At 22.9% G+C, this 17,712-nt stretch overlaps 4 protein-coding genes across 5 annotated transcripts; 2 read left to right on the plus strand and 2 right to left on the minus strand.

Moving 5' to 3' along the window:
• Positions 1-1,987: 1,987 nt before the first annotated feature.
• LOC129619066 (uncharacterized) lies at positions 1,988-4,481 on the minus strand. Of its 2 annotated transcripts, XM_055534145.1 has the most exons (8): positions 4,352-4,481; positions 4,011-4,122; positions 3,757-3,889; positions 3,567-3,696; positions 3,408-3,502; positions 3,156-3,188; positions 2,387-2,623; positions 1,988-2,330 (listed from the first exon to the last, which is right to left on the minus strand). In XM_055534145.1, exons 2-8 carry the CDS (start codon positions 4,079-4,081, stop codon positions 2,229-2,231), a joined length of 801 nt encoding a protein of 266 aa, XP_055390120.1. In that variant the 5' UTR covers positions 4,082-4,122; positions 4,352-4,481; the 3' UTR covers positions 1,988-2,228. The 2 variants fall into 2 exon arrangements, with proteins under 2 accessions (XP_055390120.1, XP_055390121.1); XM_055534146.1 differs by lacking the exon at positions 3,156-3,188 and having other exon boundaries at positions 1,989-2,330.
• A 972-nt stretch (positions 4,482-5,453) lies between these two features.
• On the plus strand, positions 5,454-9,824 carry LOC129618686 (uncharacterized). Its single transcript, XM_055533588.1, has 5 exons — positions 5,454-5,747; positions 5,809-5,905; positions 5,963-6,114; positions 6,254-6,689; positions 6,753-9,824. Exons 1-5 carry the CDS (start codon positions 5,460-5,462, stop codon positions 6,842-6,844), a joined length of 1,065 nt encoding a protein of 354 aa, XP_055389563.1. The 5' UTR covers positions 5,454-5,459; the 3' UTR covers positions 6,845-9,824.
• Positions 9,825-9,828: 4 nt separating this feature from the next.
• Positions 9,829-11,289, minus strand: LOC129618688 (transmembrane protein 41 homolog). The gene is made up of 4 exons (XM_055533589.1): positions 11,133-11,289; positions 10,928-11,081; positions 10,314-10,721; positions 9,829-10,256 (listed from the first exon to the last, which is right to left on the minus strand). Exons 1-4 carry the CDS (start codon positions 11,161-11,163, stop codon positions 10,028-10,030), a joined length of 822 nt encoding a protein of 273 aa, XP_055389564.1. The 5' UTR covers positions 11,164-11,289; the 3' UTR covers positions 9,829-10,027.
• A 492-nt stretch (positions 11,290-11,781) lies between these two features.
• Positions 11,782-13,365, plus strand: LOC129619051 (platelet-activating factor acetylhydrolase IB subunit beta homolog). The gene is made up of 7 exons (XM_055534129.1): positions 11,782-11,979; positions 12,179-12,321; positions 12,384-12,451; positions 12,512-12,587; positions 12,647-12,693; positions 12,760-12,921; positions 12,994-13,365. Exons 1-7 carry the CDS (start codon positions 11,918-11,920, stop codon positions 13,111-13,113), a joined length of 678 nt encoding a protein of 225 aa, XP_055390104.1. The 5' UTR covers positions 11,782-11,917; the 3' UTR covers positions 13,114-13,365.
• Positions 13,366-17,712: the final 4,347 nt, after the last annotated feature.

Here is a 17,712-nt window from a genome sequence, read left to right on the forward strand (position 1 = left end):
GGTCAAAGAAAATCACATTTAATATTTTCATTATTAAGTTATTTATTTATTCGCAACACAATCACTTATTAAAACTGTTCTTGAATTTACTTTTTCTTACCCAAAACTTAATTTTTTTTTTTGCAAAACCTTAACTAAATTAGAAATAAACAAAAACAGGCATTAATACAAAATTCAATTTTTAAAATTAATAATTAAAATCTTTAATTTTAATACAATTTTAATTCATGGAAAAAAAATGTACAATTTTAATTTGATACACAAATATTGCATACCACAAGGGGTAATTTAAATTCAATTATGTATCAGTATTGAAAATTATTTAGTATCTTAGTAATTATAATGGGATCACTATGCGTGTAGCCAATTAAAACAGTATGAAAGAAAAAGAACGACATAATATGTATGTAATAAAATATTTTAATATTGTTAAAGTAAAAAACCTGTAATTATCTATTCGCAATAATAATGCAATATATACGAGTAGCTAGTATTTTTTTTTATAATTATATTATGCTACATATTTTTTTCTTTGGGTAATATTTGACTACAAAATAAGTATCTAAACAACTGTTTTCCTATATTTTAATTTTCGTATCTCGAAAAGTGATGAAGTTTTTGATAGAGATCGTAAAATAAAATTCATTTTAAAACTTATAAATTAGAGCAAATGGCCTTAAAGGAACTATTTTTGAAATTATTCAGGAGTTCTGGCATAAATTTTCTTGTTAATTTATAAGTTTGATTTTAATTCTGACCTATATAATCATCGATAAAGAATTTTTGCTTAGAAATGCAAAATAAAGAATATAGAGGAGGGTGTTAATTATTAAAAGCGTCTGGTAGCTATCAAATTACAATTTTGGATATTTTAATAATTGTATTAGTTTTTTTTATATTTTCTGTTTTATAGATTTTAGACTTAGAGAGCGACAAATATTTTAAGGTTGTTTCTAATTAATTCTCTGTTTTTGTCTTAAAACTTATGAACATTTTGTAATTAAAAAAATATTCAAGAGAATTATGAATCAAAGAATAAATTATAGAAAGTTGCATTAAAATCCAGAGTAGGCATACTATCAAAGGAAATTGAATTTTAAAAAGCAATTAAATATTTAAAACTTTGCGTTTTACAGATATAAAGTCAAATAATTTGAAAGGAGTTTGTATCTGTAAAAGGAGAATTATAATAAAATTAGAAAATAAAGTAAAATAAAAACAAATCAAAGTTTTATAAAAAAAATTAATGAAATCCCTTAATGAAAGCAATTTTTTTTACCAAATAATATTAACTATTATATTACAAAAATATTTCTCAAAGAAATAAAAAATGGCAAATTAGTTCAAATTTCATTACATTGTAAATTTTTTTATGTTAAATATTTTATAATTTAGCTGCTTATAAAGATTATATTCATTAAAATTCTCTCTTATTCACAATCTGCCTCAATAAAAAAGGTTAATTTTCTTTTTCTTCCAAATTTATTAGTCTATTTAACGTTCAGAAATTCCCGATTAATTAAAATTAATTTTGGAAATTTCTTTTTCTTCGGCAAATTTTTTGTACATATATTATGTAAATATGTAATGTATAATTTAATATTATTTAAAAAAGCGAAATTGATGTAAATATTTATTATATCTCACTAGGAAAATGCACTCTGGGCAATCCCTGTTGTAAACCTAACGTACGCAATTACAAAGCAAAATAATCCCTCGCATAAAGTCATCTCGATATTGAAAAATTCGCTCTAAGCCAACTAATACTAGTTCCTCACTTTAAGTAATTTAATTTAAATAATAAAATCTAAATATAATTTTTGCTTAGGTTTTAAATTTTCTGTCCCAAAACCGATTTTAAGCGATGTAAACAAATAATATATGTATGGATAATATAAATGTTGAGAAAGCTTATTTTGATACAATGTAAAACAAATTAAATCCAAAAACTCAATTCCATAATAAAAATTTTTATTAGTAACAAAAACAATGATTTTTGTTTCTCATGTAAACTTAACACTACGATTCGAAAATTGATATAAAATAAAATTTATATCTACAAAAAAACATGTATATAAAATTTGAATTTCTAAAAAACCTTAAGATAATATTGGACGGATAATACAAGTATTAAAGATTTTTAATTTTGTTTTAAATTTAAAATTTTTTGTTGTTCTTATTTCTAAAACGATATGTGACTTAAACACAAATCTGTTGTTAAAGACTTTTTAACCCACTGGCATAGTAGATACGGTACTATGTGGAGTTGTTGGTCTAGAACCAGCAAGGGAATGTGTTGTTGAAGCATTTAGTGAAGCCATTGTGCCCATCTATAAAAAAAATAACTTTAAAATTGAAAATATATTGTTATTTAAACAAGATTTACTCTTAAATGCGCTAAATCTTCTAATTTGGTTAGATCAGCAAGCTCTAAATAAAGAGAATATACAATCAACCAACCGTAGGTTGAAATTCCAATAATTAAAATCCATAATAATACCATCATAATATTATATGCAAATATTAAATCGTTGACTATTGAAAAAAATAGAAATGCGAAGAATCTGAATATGGTGAAAGCTGCAAAAGTCCATAACCAAGGAATGATTTTTCGCTCATGTTCCTAAAAATATGTAGTAATTGGTTTGAAAATTATTTAATACTTAACAAAAATAAGTTTTTATTTTATTTTTTTCGTTTTTGTTATGTACTTGAAAATTAAAACATGTAATTTACAAGATTGCAAAATCCAATTTGGGAGTTAAATAGTAAGCATTTAGGTGAATTGGAAAAGGTATTTTGGAGATTTGAAAAACTATAAATTTTACTAAATAAATTTTCTAGAATAAAGTTTTAGTTTTTATTATTTAAAAAATAATAAACAGATTGAATATGTAAAATTATATACATAACAGTGTATTTGGAATGGCATAGTGGCAATTTCAATTTAAGTACTAATTAAAAATGAAAAATCAATTTACTTATCGTTTCTTTTTAGGTATAGAACACTGAAAGAGAAAAAATAAATGTGAATCCACATTAAGGAATACAAAAATAATACAAAAGCATATTAAAACCCAATTCGCAAACAAAAATATTGTTAAATCAAAGAAATAAACATAAAGATAATTTTTCCAACATTCTTGCTAAAGTACCTTTGGCTTCCTATTCTTTCCACGTTCATTTGACTTGTGGGCGTGCATATTATGCAAAATTGCAAGTTAGTTATAGATTATGCTTAATTACAATAAAGCTCATATGAAAAAGTGCACGTAAATATTTATTTTACAAATTTTACCTTAATATTCTTGTATAGTTTTTAAAATTTGCATATTTTCCGGTCATTTATAATTCATATGAGCAAGTATTATAGAAATATTACATACATATTTAATTCAATAACTTACCTTGCGAAGAGCTACCACCAACAATATACTTGTAATAAAAATTACTAATGATGATAAAAGTGAAAACAGAGCAAATATGATTAGAGCATTCCGAACTGAAAAAAAAAATTGTAAATTTGTTAAATTACATAAATTTTTAACAATATAAAATTATTTTACTATGAATATTTCCAACATATACGAATTCATATGAAATTATATAATATCCATAATGAGTTGACCCAGGGGCAGCCATCGCTAGACAATATATATCAAATATTCCTGTGCCAAAAGTAAACATGGCCACAAACTTTAAAATATAAATGTAAAATGTTAGTAAATAGTAAAAATATCGATCTAAATATCTTACAATTGAAAAGATTCCAACTAAAAGTGCACCTTTTTGTATATCAATGTACTCGTTGTTTTTTAAAACAGGTTTCCTGTACCATGGTATGCGGACCGATCTAGCGGAGCGTGATTTAATAGAACATGCATCCGACCTGTTAAAGTTCATAATTAAGAATTAAATATCAAAATACGCTTTTAAAGCAAAATAAAGAATCGATAAAAAGAATAAAATAACAAAAACGAAAAGGATTATGTAATTTTAAGGATTCTTACCTAGCTGTTGTATGTGAATACACCGAATGATTCGATCGGTATGATGAAGGGGTTTTCCTGCCGTAATTCATATTAATGCTCTGCTTAAACAAAAAACCATAAGAAAATTTTCCTGTCGAAATAGAATTTTGAAAAAATGTAAGCAACTTCTTTTTCTCTTTGTATTTAATTTAATTTAATTAATTTAAAAAAAAAAACACTTAATTACTAATTTAAAAATTCCACTTAGCAAATAGACTAAAGGGCGTCACCCACTTATGAAGAAAAATTAAATCAACATGTTTAAATTTCTTATTTTCAAAATATTCAAGTATAGCAATATGTCAAATTTAATAATTTACCTTTAAAAAATTTCAAAAAACTTGAAAAATGAACAAAAATAATTAATTATAATAACAAAACTATGTACATGCTATATAAACTACTCATATTTATATGTCATTAACAAAACAATTGACAATTTGAAAAGCCATTGAAACATTGACATTTTATAAAATTAAGGTTACCTAATGAATTAAAACTTATAAGAATATTTGATAAATAGCGCACTGCGCACCCCGTGGACAGGTGAGGAAAAATAGACATACACAAATACCACAAGAAATTTATATTATATTAGTGTGAATTTTACAAGCAAAATTTTATCTTTGTTTCCTCTTTTTTGTGGAAAATGCTTCTGTGGAAGAACTTCAACGTGTTCAAGAATCAAGTTGAATAGTGCATTTGCCATATTACATTTCAAATCGCTAGCTTACTCACTTACATTTTAATTAAAAATTATACATTTTTGGTTATTATTCTAAAAATTTCTTAACATCCATTTAATCATTTATCTATGTTTTTTTAATTATGTTATAAAACTGAAATTTACTCATTTAAATTTTATTTTGCTGAAAGATTATTTCTCCTTCACCTTCCGATTTTCCATTTATTTTGCAACTTCTTTTCGTCTTTAATGAATTTTTGAATATTTATGAACTGTGATACCGAATTTTTTTCAAATTTTCAGGTCTTGTAAACCTTATGTAATCCTTTATTTTTAAAGGTTTAAAAAGCCAAAACAAGATTTAAAAAGCTTGTGCACCTCGTAGAATTACTATAGCAATTTCACTTGAACCTCCTCAACCTTGTGCAACTGGTTAAAGTATTCACTTTATTTTTAGAATGTAATTTTATACTAAAGATTGTCAAATGTTGCCTAATAATGCATCAGCTGTAAAATAATCTTCCTTACAAATTTTGATTTTAAAAATGTCAAAAATTTCATTTTGAGAAAATTGACAAAAAAAATATTTCCACAACACATCAAATTTAATAAAACTATTGAAGATTTTGAAAACAATGAATAATGAACAAACTTACAAAATTTTTTGACATTATTTTGACATAAATGCCAAATATTTTATCTTGTTATTTTTTTTTCTGTTTCTAAAAATATTTTTGCAAAAGATGAATTTTGAAATAAATTTTGGTAGAAATTTAACGCGCAATCAAATTCTGCAAAAATATTTATATAATTTAAATCAACTAAAATTACTTGCAGAAACTAATTTTAAAATTAATAATAATGAATTTAATAATTTTATCATCCAATATTACTTCACACCAAACAGAATGAGTCATGTCGCCTTGATAAAAACTGAGCTTGTAAAAACTATTGTAGATCGAAAAAGAAAAATATTTTTCTGGTTGTTTTATTTAGCTATTGGATTTTTATGTGTTTCGTATAAAAATGAAGTAAGTTTAAAAAGTAATAAAACAAAATTATTTATGAGCTTATTACATGAAATTATTGCAGGCATCAACTTTAATATTACGAAACATACAAACCTTTATTTATCCAGGAATGAAACTATGGCGAAGAATGACCCTACCTATGATAAACAATTTTCCGGGTATATTTGTTTTGACACTTATGTAAAACTTAAAATATGTTATTTTAAAAATTTTAGGTTTAACCGAGTTATATGACGAAAGTTGTTTAATGATGAATCCATTTTTTCAAGTGGAAGATTTAGATTGTAATCCTTGCTCAAATATTGTAAATGTTTTAGATTTAACAAATGTTGAGAAAACAACAGACTCTGTGCCATTTGTTTTTAAGGTATTTATTGTTAAGAATGAACTTTTATGTAAGATATAGTGTACCTTATAGTTAAATTTTAAATTCATACTTATTACTTTTCAAATTCATAATATGCGTTTTTTCTTTTCAATTTGAATATTTTTGTTGATATTTTTAGGTAAAGCAAATCCCAGTTACAGTCAATGATTTTTTTGAACTGTATAAATCAAATAAGGAAATCTTCCAAAGGGATGCATACAGAGTACGCTCAACGAATAATGAAATAACGAATTTAGATGAATTATTTAGAGATTTTAATCGAACTCATCAAACACAAAGTCATAATTTATGGAGATGTAATCGAATGTCTCCAGCACGTCTAATTAGACAATTATTTGTTCGTCCAGAGCGTCTTCCAAGTACTGGTATAGCATTAGAACGTTTTTTATCAATGGATACCCATAATGCAGAATCATATATACTGCCAGATGGGGAGTGTTCAAATATGTATATACAACAAATTCAAGGTACTCGTAATATTATTCTCAGGCCTACAATTGAGTGTCGGAATAAATGTCGTTCGATTTCGATACGTTTAACGCAATCGTATGTTTGTAAGTAAATTTTAAATTTAAAATATATGAGATGATATAAATATTTTGTTTTTGCCATTTTAGTAAGTTATAACTGGTGGTATTGGAAACCTGTTTCTGCCCCTGATAGCTTTTCGAAAACTTCATCCATTAGTCTTATAGGATCTTATTGTTAAGGAATAATATAATTTAAGCTATATACACAAACGCATTTCTACAAATCATAAATATATATATATATATATATATATATATAGACATAGAAACACGCGTAAACAGAGTATATATATATATATATATTACCATATATTTGTGTATATGTAATTTAAAATTCAAAGGCTAAAATGTTAAGACGCTAAAGCAAACAAATTTTGCAGCAAAAATAAATAGATAGAAAAATACAAATTTTAAAATGTATGAACAAAATTTTACATTGCGAAATAATTGTAAAAGATGATATTCAATTGCGTATACACAAATATATTATACATTCTAGTCAGCATTTCAAAACTCCTTCGTTTTTTTTATAGCGATGCTGCATGTAATGAGTAAAAGTTGCATCAACTCAAAAAAAATACCTTTTTAAATTGCTATAAAATTTTATTTGAATTTAACAGTAGTCCCTTAATTTTTTGTTTATTAACTACATTTGAGGATAAATTTGAATGAAAAAAATTTTAATATTAAAATAATTTTATTTTTTTTTTGCAATAAATAGTTATGTACATAAAACTAAAACAATAATTTATTGCTATTAGTGTATGGAATTGCTAAAATATAACTGTGCAAGGGTGTTGCAATTCAGTATAATTATAATCATTTTATAATTATTTTATTTATTTAACTCACATAAGTAAATTTTTTTATTATATTGTGTTACTACTCACTCTTAATATGCAATAAATTATAACTAGTCTTTAAACACTAGAAATAGGAAAGTTCCTACTTTTTTTTACTTTTAAAATAGTTGTTTATCCGGGTAAACTAGGGGACTAATAATGTGCAAATTTTTGGCTGAGCTTTTTAAAAATGTACATATGTAAATAATTTAGTACTAAATTAAAATTTTCAGGCTTAAATATTTAATTATTTAATATGTTTTTCATTTATTATTTATTACATAGCATTATATTTATGTTGCAAAATAACAGAAAAATAATTATAGCTTTTGTGTATGCGATAATATCAAGTTAAAAAACGGAAAAATATGTAGAAAATAATAAGCTCAGTCAAAGAGATAGTAAATTAATGATAAAACATTTTTAGAATTATTCTTGAAATTTGAATAATCTCATTTGCAGGGAAAATATCTAACTGAATGTTTGAAAATATGTAATAATTTCAACCCTCTTCCAAAACAAAAAAATTATTAATAATTTTTAAACATTTTGTTAAATCTTTTTTATATTAATTACGTTTTTAATTGACTGAATTGATAATTATTGTAAGATATTTAAAATTTATGGTTCAATTTCGTAAGTGATCTTGTTAAAAAGTAAGATATTAAAAGCCTTTGTTGCCAGAAAACTCAAGTAGATTGTAGGGGACAATGACACTACGTAAACATAAGAGTTTATGTTGCATTTATTATAAATTAAAGTTAAATAAAATATGAATTTATTTTACGTGCCATTTTTATTTTTAAAATAAATTATGTGCAGTTATTTTTAATTGCAGCTATAAATAATGACATTTGGAAATTATCAAAATTTTTTAAAGTACTAATCAAAATGAGGATTTATTTTTTGAATACCGTAAATGATATTAAATTTTATATGAATCTTTTATTATTTTATTCTCTTATTCGGAATCTCTATCAAAAATAACCAAATTGTCTAAAGTCTGAAAATTTAAAATCGCATGTAAAAAATTAAACAGATACATATACGAATGATTAATTTTAAAAATGCAATCCTTGAAATTTGTAAAAAATTTTCGAAAATATTTTAGTTATTACTTCAAGAACTGCATTTTTGCAAGCATAATTTGTATTTTCGTTTGTAATAATTTGTATAATTATTTTAATTTACATATGTAATAAATGCATTTTATATGTATGTAGATGTATATTCTTTTTAGGTATTTTTAATAACCAAGGATTTTGTTTTTATAGCACTGAAGAATTTATTTTGTGTCGATTTTTTTTCTGTATATTTAAAAATTTATGTAAGTTTTTGAAATCTTTGTTATGAGCAAAAACTTAAGCAATTTTTACTCTCACATGAAGCGACATTCCGGATAAAATAATTAAAAACACATATATATTTTATATAACTTACATACAATATATTTTTTCGTAAGCATATTGTCAATTATAATAACAAATTTATTTAAAATTTTGTTTGTGAAATTACTAATATAATAAATGTACAATTATATTTTGAACTTTAAAATTAACATTCATATAATTGATTGATTTGTGTTTATATTTTAAGATATGATAAAGGCAAATATATAATCTTTGATAAAAAAAATTAAAAACTTATGTTTCATATGAAAAAAAAATGTTTTAGAAAAAAAATAATACAAAAAATTTCTAAAATATAACTAGGTTAATAGATAGGTACACAAGTTGATTCAATTTTTGTCAAATTGCAAATTAATATTGCAATACAGATTTAACTTTGAATATACACTTTCAATATTACAATAAACACTTTCGACGTAGAAAAAAATTTAAATTAAAATGGTTGAAATCTTGCCCAGATCCGGTAATAATAAGTTAGGGTAGCGCAGATTTGAAAAATACTAGTTACCAGTTAGTAGGAATATTAGTTACAAGTTGTCACTACTCAATCTCTATGAGAAAACTATTTGCTTTGAAAAAATAAAAAGACATGATCTTTTCCATTTTTCACAAATATGTACATATATACATATAAAATCTTTATTTATATTCAAAATTACTAGAGGCTCGTAAATTATTACAGAAAAGTTAATTTATTAAACAAGGTGAAATTTGTGCTAAAACTAAAGCCTCATGTTATTATAAATACATATTTTAACATATAATATTTATTAAGCTAAAATAAATTAAACACCAGAAAATTTGTTTGACCGCAAAGAAAAACTTTATACCTACTAATTTTTTTACAAAATTTATATAAAAAATTAAAACAAATTCTAGTCTTTAAAATTCGAATTTTTATCCCGATTTCCTTAATACTGATTTTGAATTTACAAAAATTCTTTTACGGTCGAAATATATTTATTATTTAAATATAATATAATTTATAAGACATTCAATTGTTCTAATAAAGGCTAGAAATACATACATAGCTTCAAAAACAAATTTCAACTAATTTAATCAGTTAAATTTTAGTTATAAACATTTCACAGTTAAAATTAAAATTAAAAATTTATTCCAGTTTTGTTTTGAATTTTTTCTTTAAAATTACTGGAAGTAATGACAATAAAGCGCACACACTCAAAGCAAAAGCGGAAGTCCAAGAGAATGCATCATTAGAGCTTGTCATTGTATGTAATGTTTTACCAGCCTGAATTGCTATCACTGAAGGTGGTGCAACACCAAAAAATGTTCCAACAGCAAATGGGTATAATGGCACACCAATAACCGGAGCACATAAACTAAAAATGAAGATATATTTTTTACTTTGAAAATTTTTTAAAAAATTTATGTTTTACTTAATAAACCAGTTCGGTAAAAGTGGAGTCATCCGCAAGAAAAGTATATAACTAAGTAAATTATCTCGATGATTTTCAACATGTTTTGACCATTCATTTGCACGGTCAGGCCAAAAATGTTTGATTAATCGTCGACCCACTAATTGTGATAATAAATAGCACATAGTTGCTCCAATTGCTGAACAACAACACACTATTAATAAAGCTATCGGAAAATTATACAAGAATCCACTTAAAATTGAAAGGAACAACGATCCGGGAATGGCAAATGTTTGAAGAAATATGTATACAACTATAACACCGAACATTACTTCAAAATAATACATGTCTTTGTACCTATCTAATACTTTTGCAAGCATTTTTGCATCTTCTATATTCCAGGGGAGTTTAACATGTTGCTTCTCCGACCTTAAAAACAAAGTTTGCATATTTTACAATATTTTTAAATACTTTTATTATTTCATTTAATAGTTACTATTAGTAATATCATTATTTCTAATAGTAATAGCAAATGAAATAATTGTTGTAGCTTATGAAATACATATAACACGTAACAATGTTTTGTGAGCAGGTGATAAGCATTTTTATGATTCTATATGAAATTTAAAACTTACTCTTCCAATTCTGGAAACATCATGTATACGTAAAATAATGCCGATAAACTAAGAATAAAAATAATTAACAATATCACCAACGACTTTTTTGTTTCTGATCGATTAAGTGGTGTTGTTCCATTTTGCGTTTTCTTGGTATAATCTGACCCTGGCCCTGAAAAAACAAATATCTAGCTTTTTCCTAAATTATATAGGTTATCATTACCATTCATGACACTTTTTCCTTTAGCGTGCATTGTATTTTTAAAATAATATAACTATTTTTGTATTCTGTTAGAAATAAGCTTAATATATATTTCAGAATTTTTTGCTAAAAAAAAATTGTTGCAGAAACGAAGGCAAAACAAAAAAAGTGACATTTAATTTCACGTTTGAAGTATAATGACAAATAACTTTTTATTTTACCAAAATTTTTCAAGGTACCAAAAATTTCTACAAATAAGTGCTGCCGTTGTATGGGTATTTTAAAAAGCCAGTGTTTATATTTATGTTGAAAAGCGTTTAAAATCATTTTCTTGCTCGCTCATATTACTTTCCAACGTGTGTCACGTTAACAAAAAATAGATGAGGTGAATGACATTAAAAAGTAGCTAATGTTAAGAGAATGAAAAATTCACTGAAAAAATTTTGGTAATTATTTCTTTTATACTTACTTAAAACTAATCACAATCACAATATATTTTGATATATTTTCTAAAAATGTATTGTGTTCATTTCTTTTCTGTTCTAGACGGGCACACTTTTTTAGACAAGCTTTTACATTGAAAAGTCATTTTGATTGAAAAGATTATTTTCTGAACTCTTGTGAAAATTTTTTCGATATGTCATCTTGCAGTTGGTTCTTTTTAGCGTTTGTGTTTGGCTAGGTTGAAATAAAGAAATATTTTATTTAATTTTAAGATTTGAAAGTATTTTTATAATTTCTGCCTTAACAACCTTTCGTTGATTTAAGTAGTTTTACAAATTTTTTTTACAAATTTTACATATAATATGAATCCTTGTTGTAATCCAGTTCCCTTTCAAGATGAGCATGAAGATGATCGGTGGATGAGGTAAATTATTAACTAAGAATGTCGAATATTTTACAATAATCATTTCATAAAATAAAAACTTAAAGATTAAAAACCTTTATATAAGTTTTTCAAGCGTATTAAAGTTTCGGAAAAAGTTATTTATACTTTTAAATTTTCTATAAAATTTACAAAATTTATTGAATCTCATGTTCCTAATTTTTTGATTTCAATATTTCAGTATTCATAAACGATTTATATCCGAATGTAGAGAAAAAGATCCAGATGTAATTTTTATTGGAGATTGTATAACGGAGGGAATACAGCATACAGAGACATGGAATAGTTTTTTTGCACCACTGCATTGCCTTAATTTTAGTATTCGTAAGTTAATTAAACATAAGTAACTGAGACAAAAAGAATAAAAACCAAGTTTACTTTTTAAGGAAATGACCGAGTAGAAAATGTACTTTGGCGAATAGAAAATGGAGAACTAGATAACGTGAAACCCAAGGTAAAAAAATGAATATTTTAAAAGAAATTTATGTATATTTTATTTTTCATAAATCTAAAGATTATTGTTCTGCATGTTGGTACAAATAATATCCAAAATACCGCTCAAGAGATTGTTGAAGGAATTTGTAAAATTGGTAAGGGTTTTATTCAAAATCCAATATGATATTATTGAAAATTAACTATGTTTTATTAGTTCAAGCTATACGGGAAAAACATTCAGCAGCTTATATTGTTCTTCCAGTAAGTTTTGCAAGTTACAATTTCGGTATATAGTACTCTTACATTTTCTCTAATATACATTTCTAGACTCTACTACCACGAGGACAACAACCTAATAATTTAAGACAGAAAAATTCTACAGTAAATCATCTTCTTAAAGAAAAATGTTCTAGCCTTAACAGAGTTCAAATCGTTGATATTGACAAAGGTGTGGTGCAAAGTGACGGTTCAATAAGCCATCACGATATGGTAAAAAGATATAATTTTAAAAAATTTGGTTTTCATTTTTTATAAGTATAATATGTTCAATATTATTTTTAGTTTGATTACTTAAATCTTACAAATTCTGGGACAAAGAAAATTTTTGAGCCTGTGCATGATTTGCTATCACAAATCTTAAATGAAAATGAGCCTGAAAAAGATCTTACTCCATCAGAATAGAATAATAAATTATTTTTTTTATATACAAACATATTTTTCATAAAACAACTACGTGCATAAAATATAAAATTTATGAATTTTAAACTGAATTAAGTAAAAAAAAGAACATAAAGTAAAATGTTTAAATATAAAATATACAACATATGTAACTAATAAATCAAATGAAAATAAAAGATATTTGATAGTGCATTTAAAATTACTCTTATATTTATAATTTATGTTTCTTCTTTAAAACTGCATTTTTATTAATTTATACAAAAAATGTAATATTATTTATATATTTATAAAGTAAAGATTATTTTTCATAGTATACTCAAACTATGTAAAAAAGTAATATACTAATTGTTTAAAATTTCCAATTTAAAACAAAAATATAAAAATAAGTAAACAAATAAAAATTAAGCCAATTTATTAACTTTAAGAATGAAACATTCACTCAAATTTATTAATATTATATTGTGTGTCTGGCTAGAGTTAAAAATGTCTTGTTGATTTAAAAAAAAATAGTTTTGGAGTTTAAATTAACTGCCTTAGTTACCATAAATTGTAATAGCAGAAAAACAATAAATTTAATTAGATATGAATGTGTTTGTAATTTATAATATAAAACCATCGAATTTAAAATACATACCTATATTAACAATATTTTTTGTTAACTTTAAGTCACATACACATTAGATCCAGTTTTTTATTGTAAAAAAAATATAAAAAAAAAAAAACAAATTGAAAAATACAAAAAAAAATAATATAAAATATATTTTCGCAATTTTGAAATTTCTGTTAAATTATTGAATTATTTTGCACAATACAGCTTTATATGTTTTTCTTATTTACCTATCTATTTAAAAAAAAAATTCTTTTTATATTTTATATTATAGTCAATGTGATAAAAATATATGAAGAAAAAATTATTAAAGTTTTCAGTGAATATTTTGTAATAAAAATGGATAAAAAATTACAAAAATTTTCCACAAGAAACAAAAAAATATTTTCTTTTTTTATAATTTAATACCAAATTTTGTAGATTTAAAATAGAAATTTCTTCTTTTAATTGAAAAATTAAAAATTAAAAAAAAAAAGAATCAAAAATTAGAATAGCTTAAGAAATCATACCTTATAAGTGCATGAAATTATATTAAAAATATAAATTTACCATAAATATATTAATGATATTGTAATTTGATGAAAAATTGATATTTTAAAGCAAACGCATCGGAGCTTTTTTTATCGTAATTAATTATATATTATATATGAATTATATATGAATTATATAAAATTGAATATTAATTAATTTAAAATATTAGGTGAATATCATATTACATTAAAAAACATCACTTCTTTTTTTTTTTTTTTTTTTGATTTATTAAAATATTCTTTTTAAATAGAATATATTTTTTTAATTAGAAATTTCGCATTTATATAATGCTTGATTTGTGCTTAAATTTAATTTATATACATATATATATATTATATTTTTTCAATAGTCAATTCCATATGAAGGCATTCCTAATTAATTTACATTGTAGCGCATTAAATGAGACATAAATATTTAAATAGAATTTAAAAAATAAAAATAATTATGATGTTTTGTGATTTAATTTATTAAAGTTTTATTTAAACTCAAATTTATTGTTTTATTAAGAAAATAAATAAATAAAAACAAATTCATATAATATCGTTTTATTTTATTATTTGAAAACTTTTTCAATTACTAGTAAAAATAAATTTTTAAATTTCACATTAACATGTAAATTTAATATAATCCCATTTGCAGGGCACTACCAAAAATTTAATAAATATTAAATTTTATATCAGCTTAACCAGGAGAAAGTTTGCTACGAACCATATAAAACAAATACAATTAATCTTTACAATAAAGGCAGTGTACGTTCGAATATCGTAACATGCTTAAAGCCAAAACATTTTTAAAGATTTTTTTTTTTAATCTGGCAAAAATATTTTGGGTTTGAAATAAATCAAGTAAATAAATGTAAATTATTAAAAATCTGAAAGAGGTAACTAGTTAGTTTCTGTGGATTTTTTTCTGCTTCAACTTTTAATGTTAAAGAAAATTTTTATTTAAACAAAAATTTTAATTTTAAAATAGATATATTTTTATTATACATATAATTGTATTAAAACGCACTTTACATTTTGCAATAAAATTCATGCTAGTTATATATACATACATAATATTATTAAATGTATAATTAAAAAAAAAAAAGTAAAAATTTCTTAAAAAATATTTTAAGTACCGAAAATGTTAAATTTCAAAAAAAAAATTATTTTATATTTTTCATTGTTATCTGAAGTTTTCAATTAGAGTCTTATTGTAATTTAAATTTTAAGGCTATTATAAGTTTACAATAATGTAATAAAGCTTTATATGCATTTTATAATGTTAAATTCACTTAGGCAATTTATTTACATATTAAATTTTTTTTTTTTAAACATTGAAATAAAATTACAAATTAAAATTTTATATTTACTTTTCAATAAGAGCTAATATTTTTTTTACGGTGAGTTCTTAATTACTTGTAGTAAATTTTGTTTACTTATTATTTTATTTATGAAGCTAATTTTTACCTGGCCAATTAATAATTGCAAAAAAAAAATGGAGAGCTCTATTATTTTAAATTTATTTTTTATTCAAGAATTTTGTTATATATTTCATCTATTTGTGCATTTTTTCAGTCACTACTTTTTTGGAACTTTTAGCTAGATTTTCCAAAAAAATAAAAGTATCATAGATTTTAGTTAAAACTTGAAGTTAATTTTATATTTATAAGCAAAATTAGGATATGTATATGCAATTTCGTCCAAAGGCTTGTAATTGGATAAATTTAAGAAATGGAACGTAAAATACCCTTTCTACCATTTTAGTAATTTGAGTTGTGAGCGCATAATAAATATATCTGACCACAAATTTTTGTTTTGAAAAAATGCATTTTATAAAAAAAGATTTTAATTATTTTTTCAATATTATCAACTAATAAGTACTAAGATTTGTGAAAAAATTTGAACTAACTTATAAAATTTTTAAAATATTATCTAAACTTTAAAAACGGGATTTCATTCATTATAATTATTCTTCTTGGATAGTGCCGAATTCCCTAATAAAGAATGTTTATTTTGTTAAATTGGCGAATATTTTTCGAGTTTCTCTAAGTTTAAAATTATTTAATAATTTTTTTCCCCTAAATTTTGCTTTTCAATTTTAAGTTTCTGGAACAAACCGCACAATTTTTTTATAATTCCTATACAAAAATTTAAAAAAATACACGCAAAAGTTCCGATAACAATCTCGATTGAACAGCAATATATTATCGTTATAATTATAGCAGAAGACTGCATAAATTTTAAACATTGCATTCTTTAACTTTCAGATTATTATACATAAAAATTGTTACATAAATATCGTTTAATTTACATAAATTAAAAATTAAACTAAAAAAAAACAAAAATATGCATATTATGTACTTTATACTTATATTTTATATATATACATACATATATAAACGTATAATATACTATTATTAATATATTTATATAAAAACATACTTTAAAAAGGCACATGTAAAAAATTTAAAAAAAAATTTCATTATACATAAATATTTTATTTAAATTTTTTTGTTTTCTTATTATTAAACAGACCTCTAAAATTAGGCCACATAATTTTTGAGCAACATAAGTTAAAATTCATCGTAAAATTCGTTTTTGTTGTTCTTATATTTTTCTTTTTGTTTTTCGTATTATGAGTTTTAAATTAAAAGCTTAATTATATATTATTATTACATTAATTATTAGCTACAAACCATGGCCATTTTTTGTATTCAAAATATAATTGATAAAATTCAAAAATTAAATAATAACAGATGTATGTTTGAAAAGAAAAAAGTATTGAGTTCCAGTACGTACAATAAATTAGATCGTAATCAGTAATGTCATTTACAAATTGATAAAATTGGCAAAAATTGCGTTATTTTGAATACAGTCGTGTTTATTACTACATTAGTGTTAATATTTCTGATTAAATTCTTAAATTTTGGTAATTCATGGTGATATAAAATAAATGTTTATGGAAAATATAGTGTCTCTGAGTACGGTCTTAATATTATGTATTTTATTATACGATATAATTATAGCATGAATTGCAGGGTAAAGGTATATAGTTTCAATTCAATTATCAACTTTTCTGTCTACTTAAATAACGGGAAACATTAATAGAGCATAAAAAATAGTTTCTATTTTAATTTTTCTAATTTAGATTTCTACGTTTTTTTAAGATAATAGAAAGATTCTGCTGTTTTTTTTTTGTATAAATATTATTTTTAGTATACCAAATCTGCGCATCTTTATCAAATAAGTACCAAATTGAAATTTCGAGAAAATATGATCAAAAATTGCTTTGATTATACCGTTAACCAATGACAGTCATACATGTTCAATGCATACTTAATTGAATGTTAGCATAGTAACTTGACATTTAAATTAATGCATACTTAGTTGAAATTTAAGTTATTATATTGTATAACTATATTTAACATAAAAATATGTTAAATTATATATATTTTAATAAAGCAATTTCTAATAACTAGG

Source organism: Condylostylus longicornis, unplaced genomic scaffold, assembly GCF_029603195.1.
Source record: "Condylostylus longicornis isolate FDR11 unplaced genomic scaffold, ASM2960319v2 ptg000010l, whole genome shotgun sequence".
NCBI lineage: Eukaryota > Metazoa > Arthropoda > Insecta > Diptera > Dolichopodidae > Condylostylus > Condylostylus longicornis.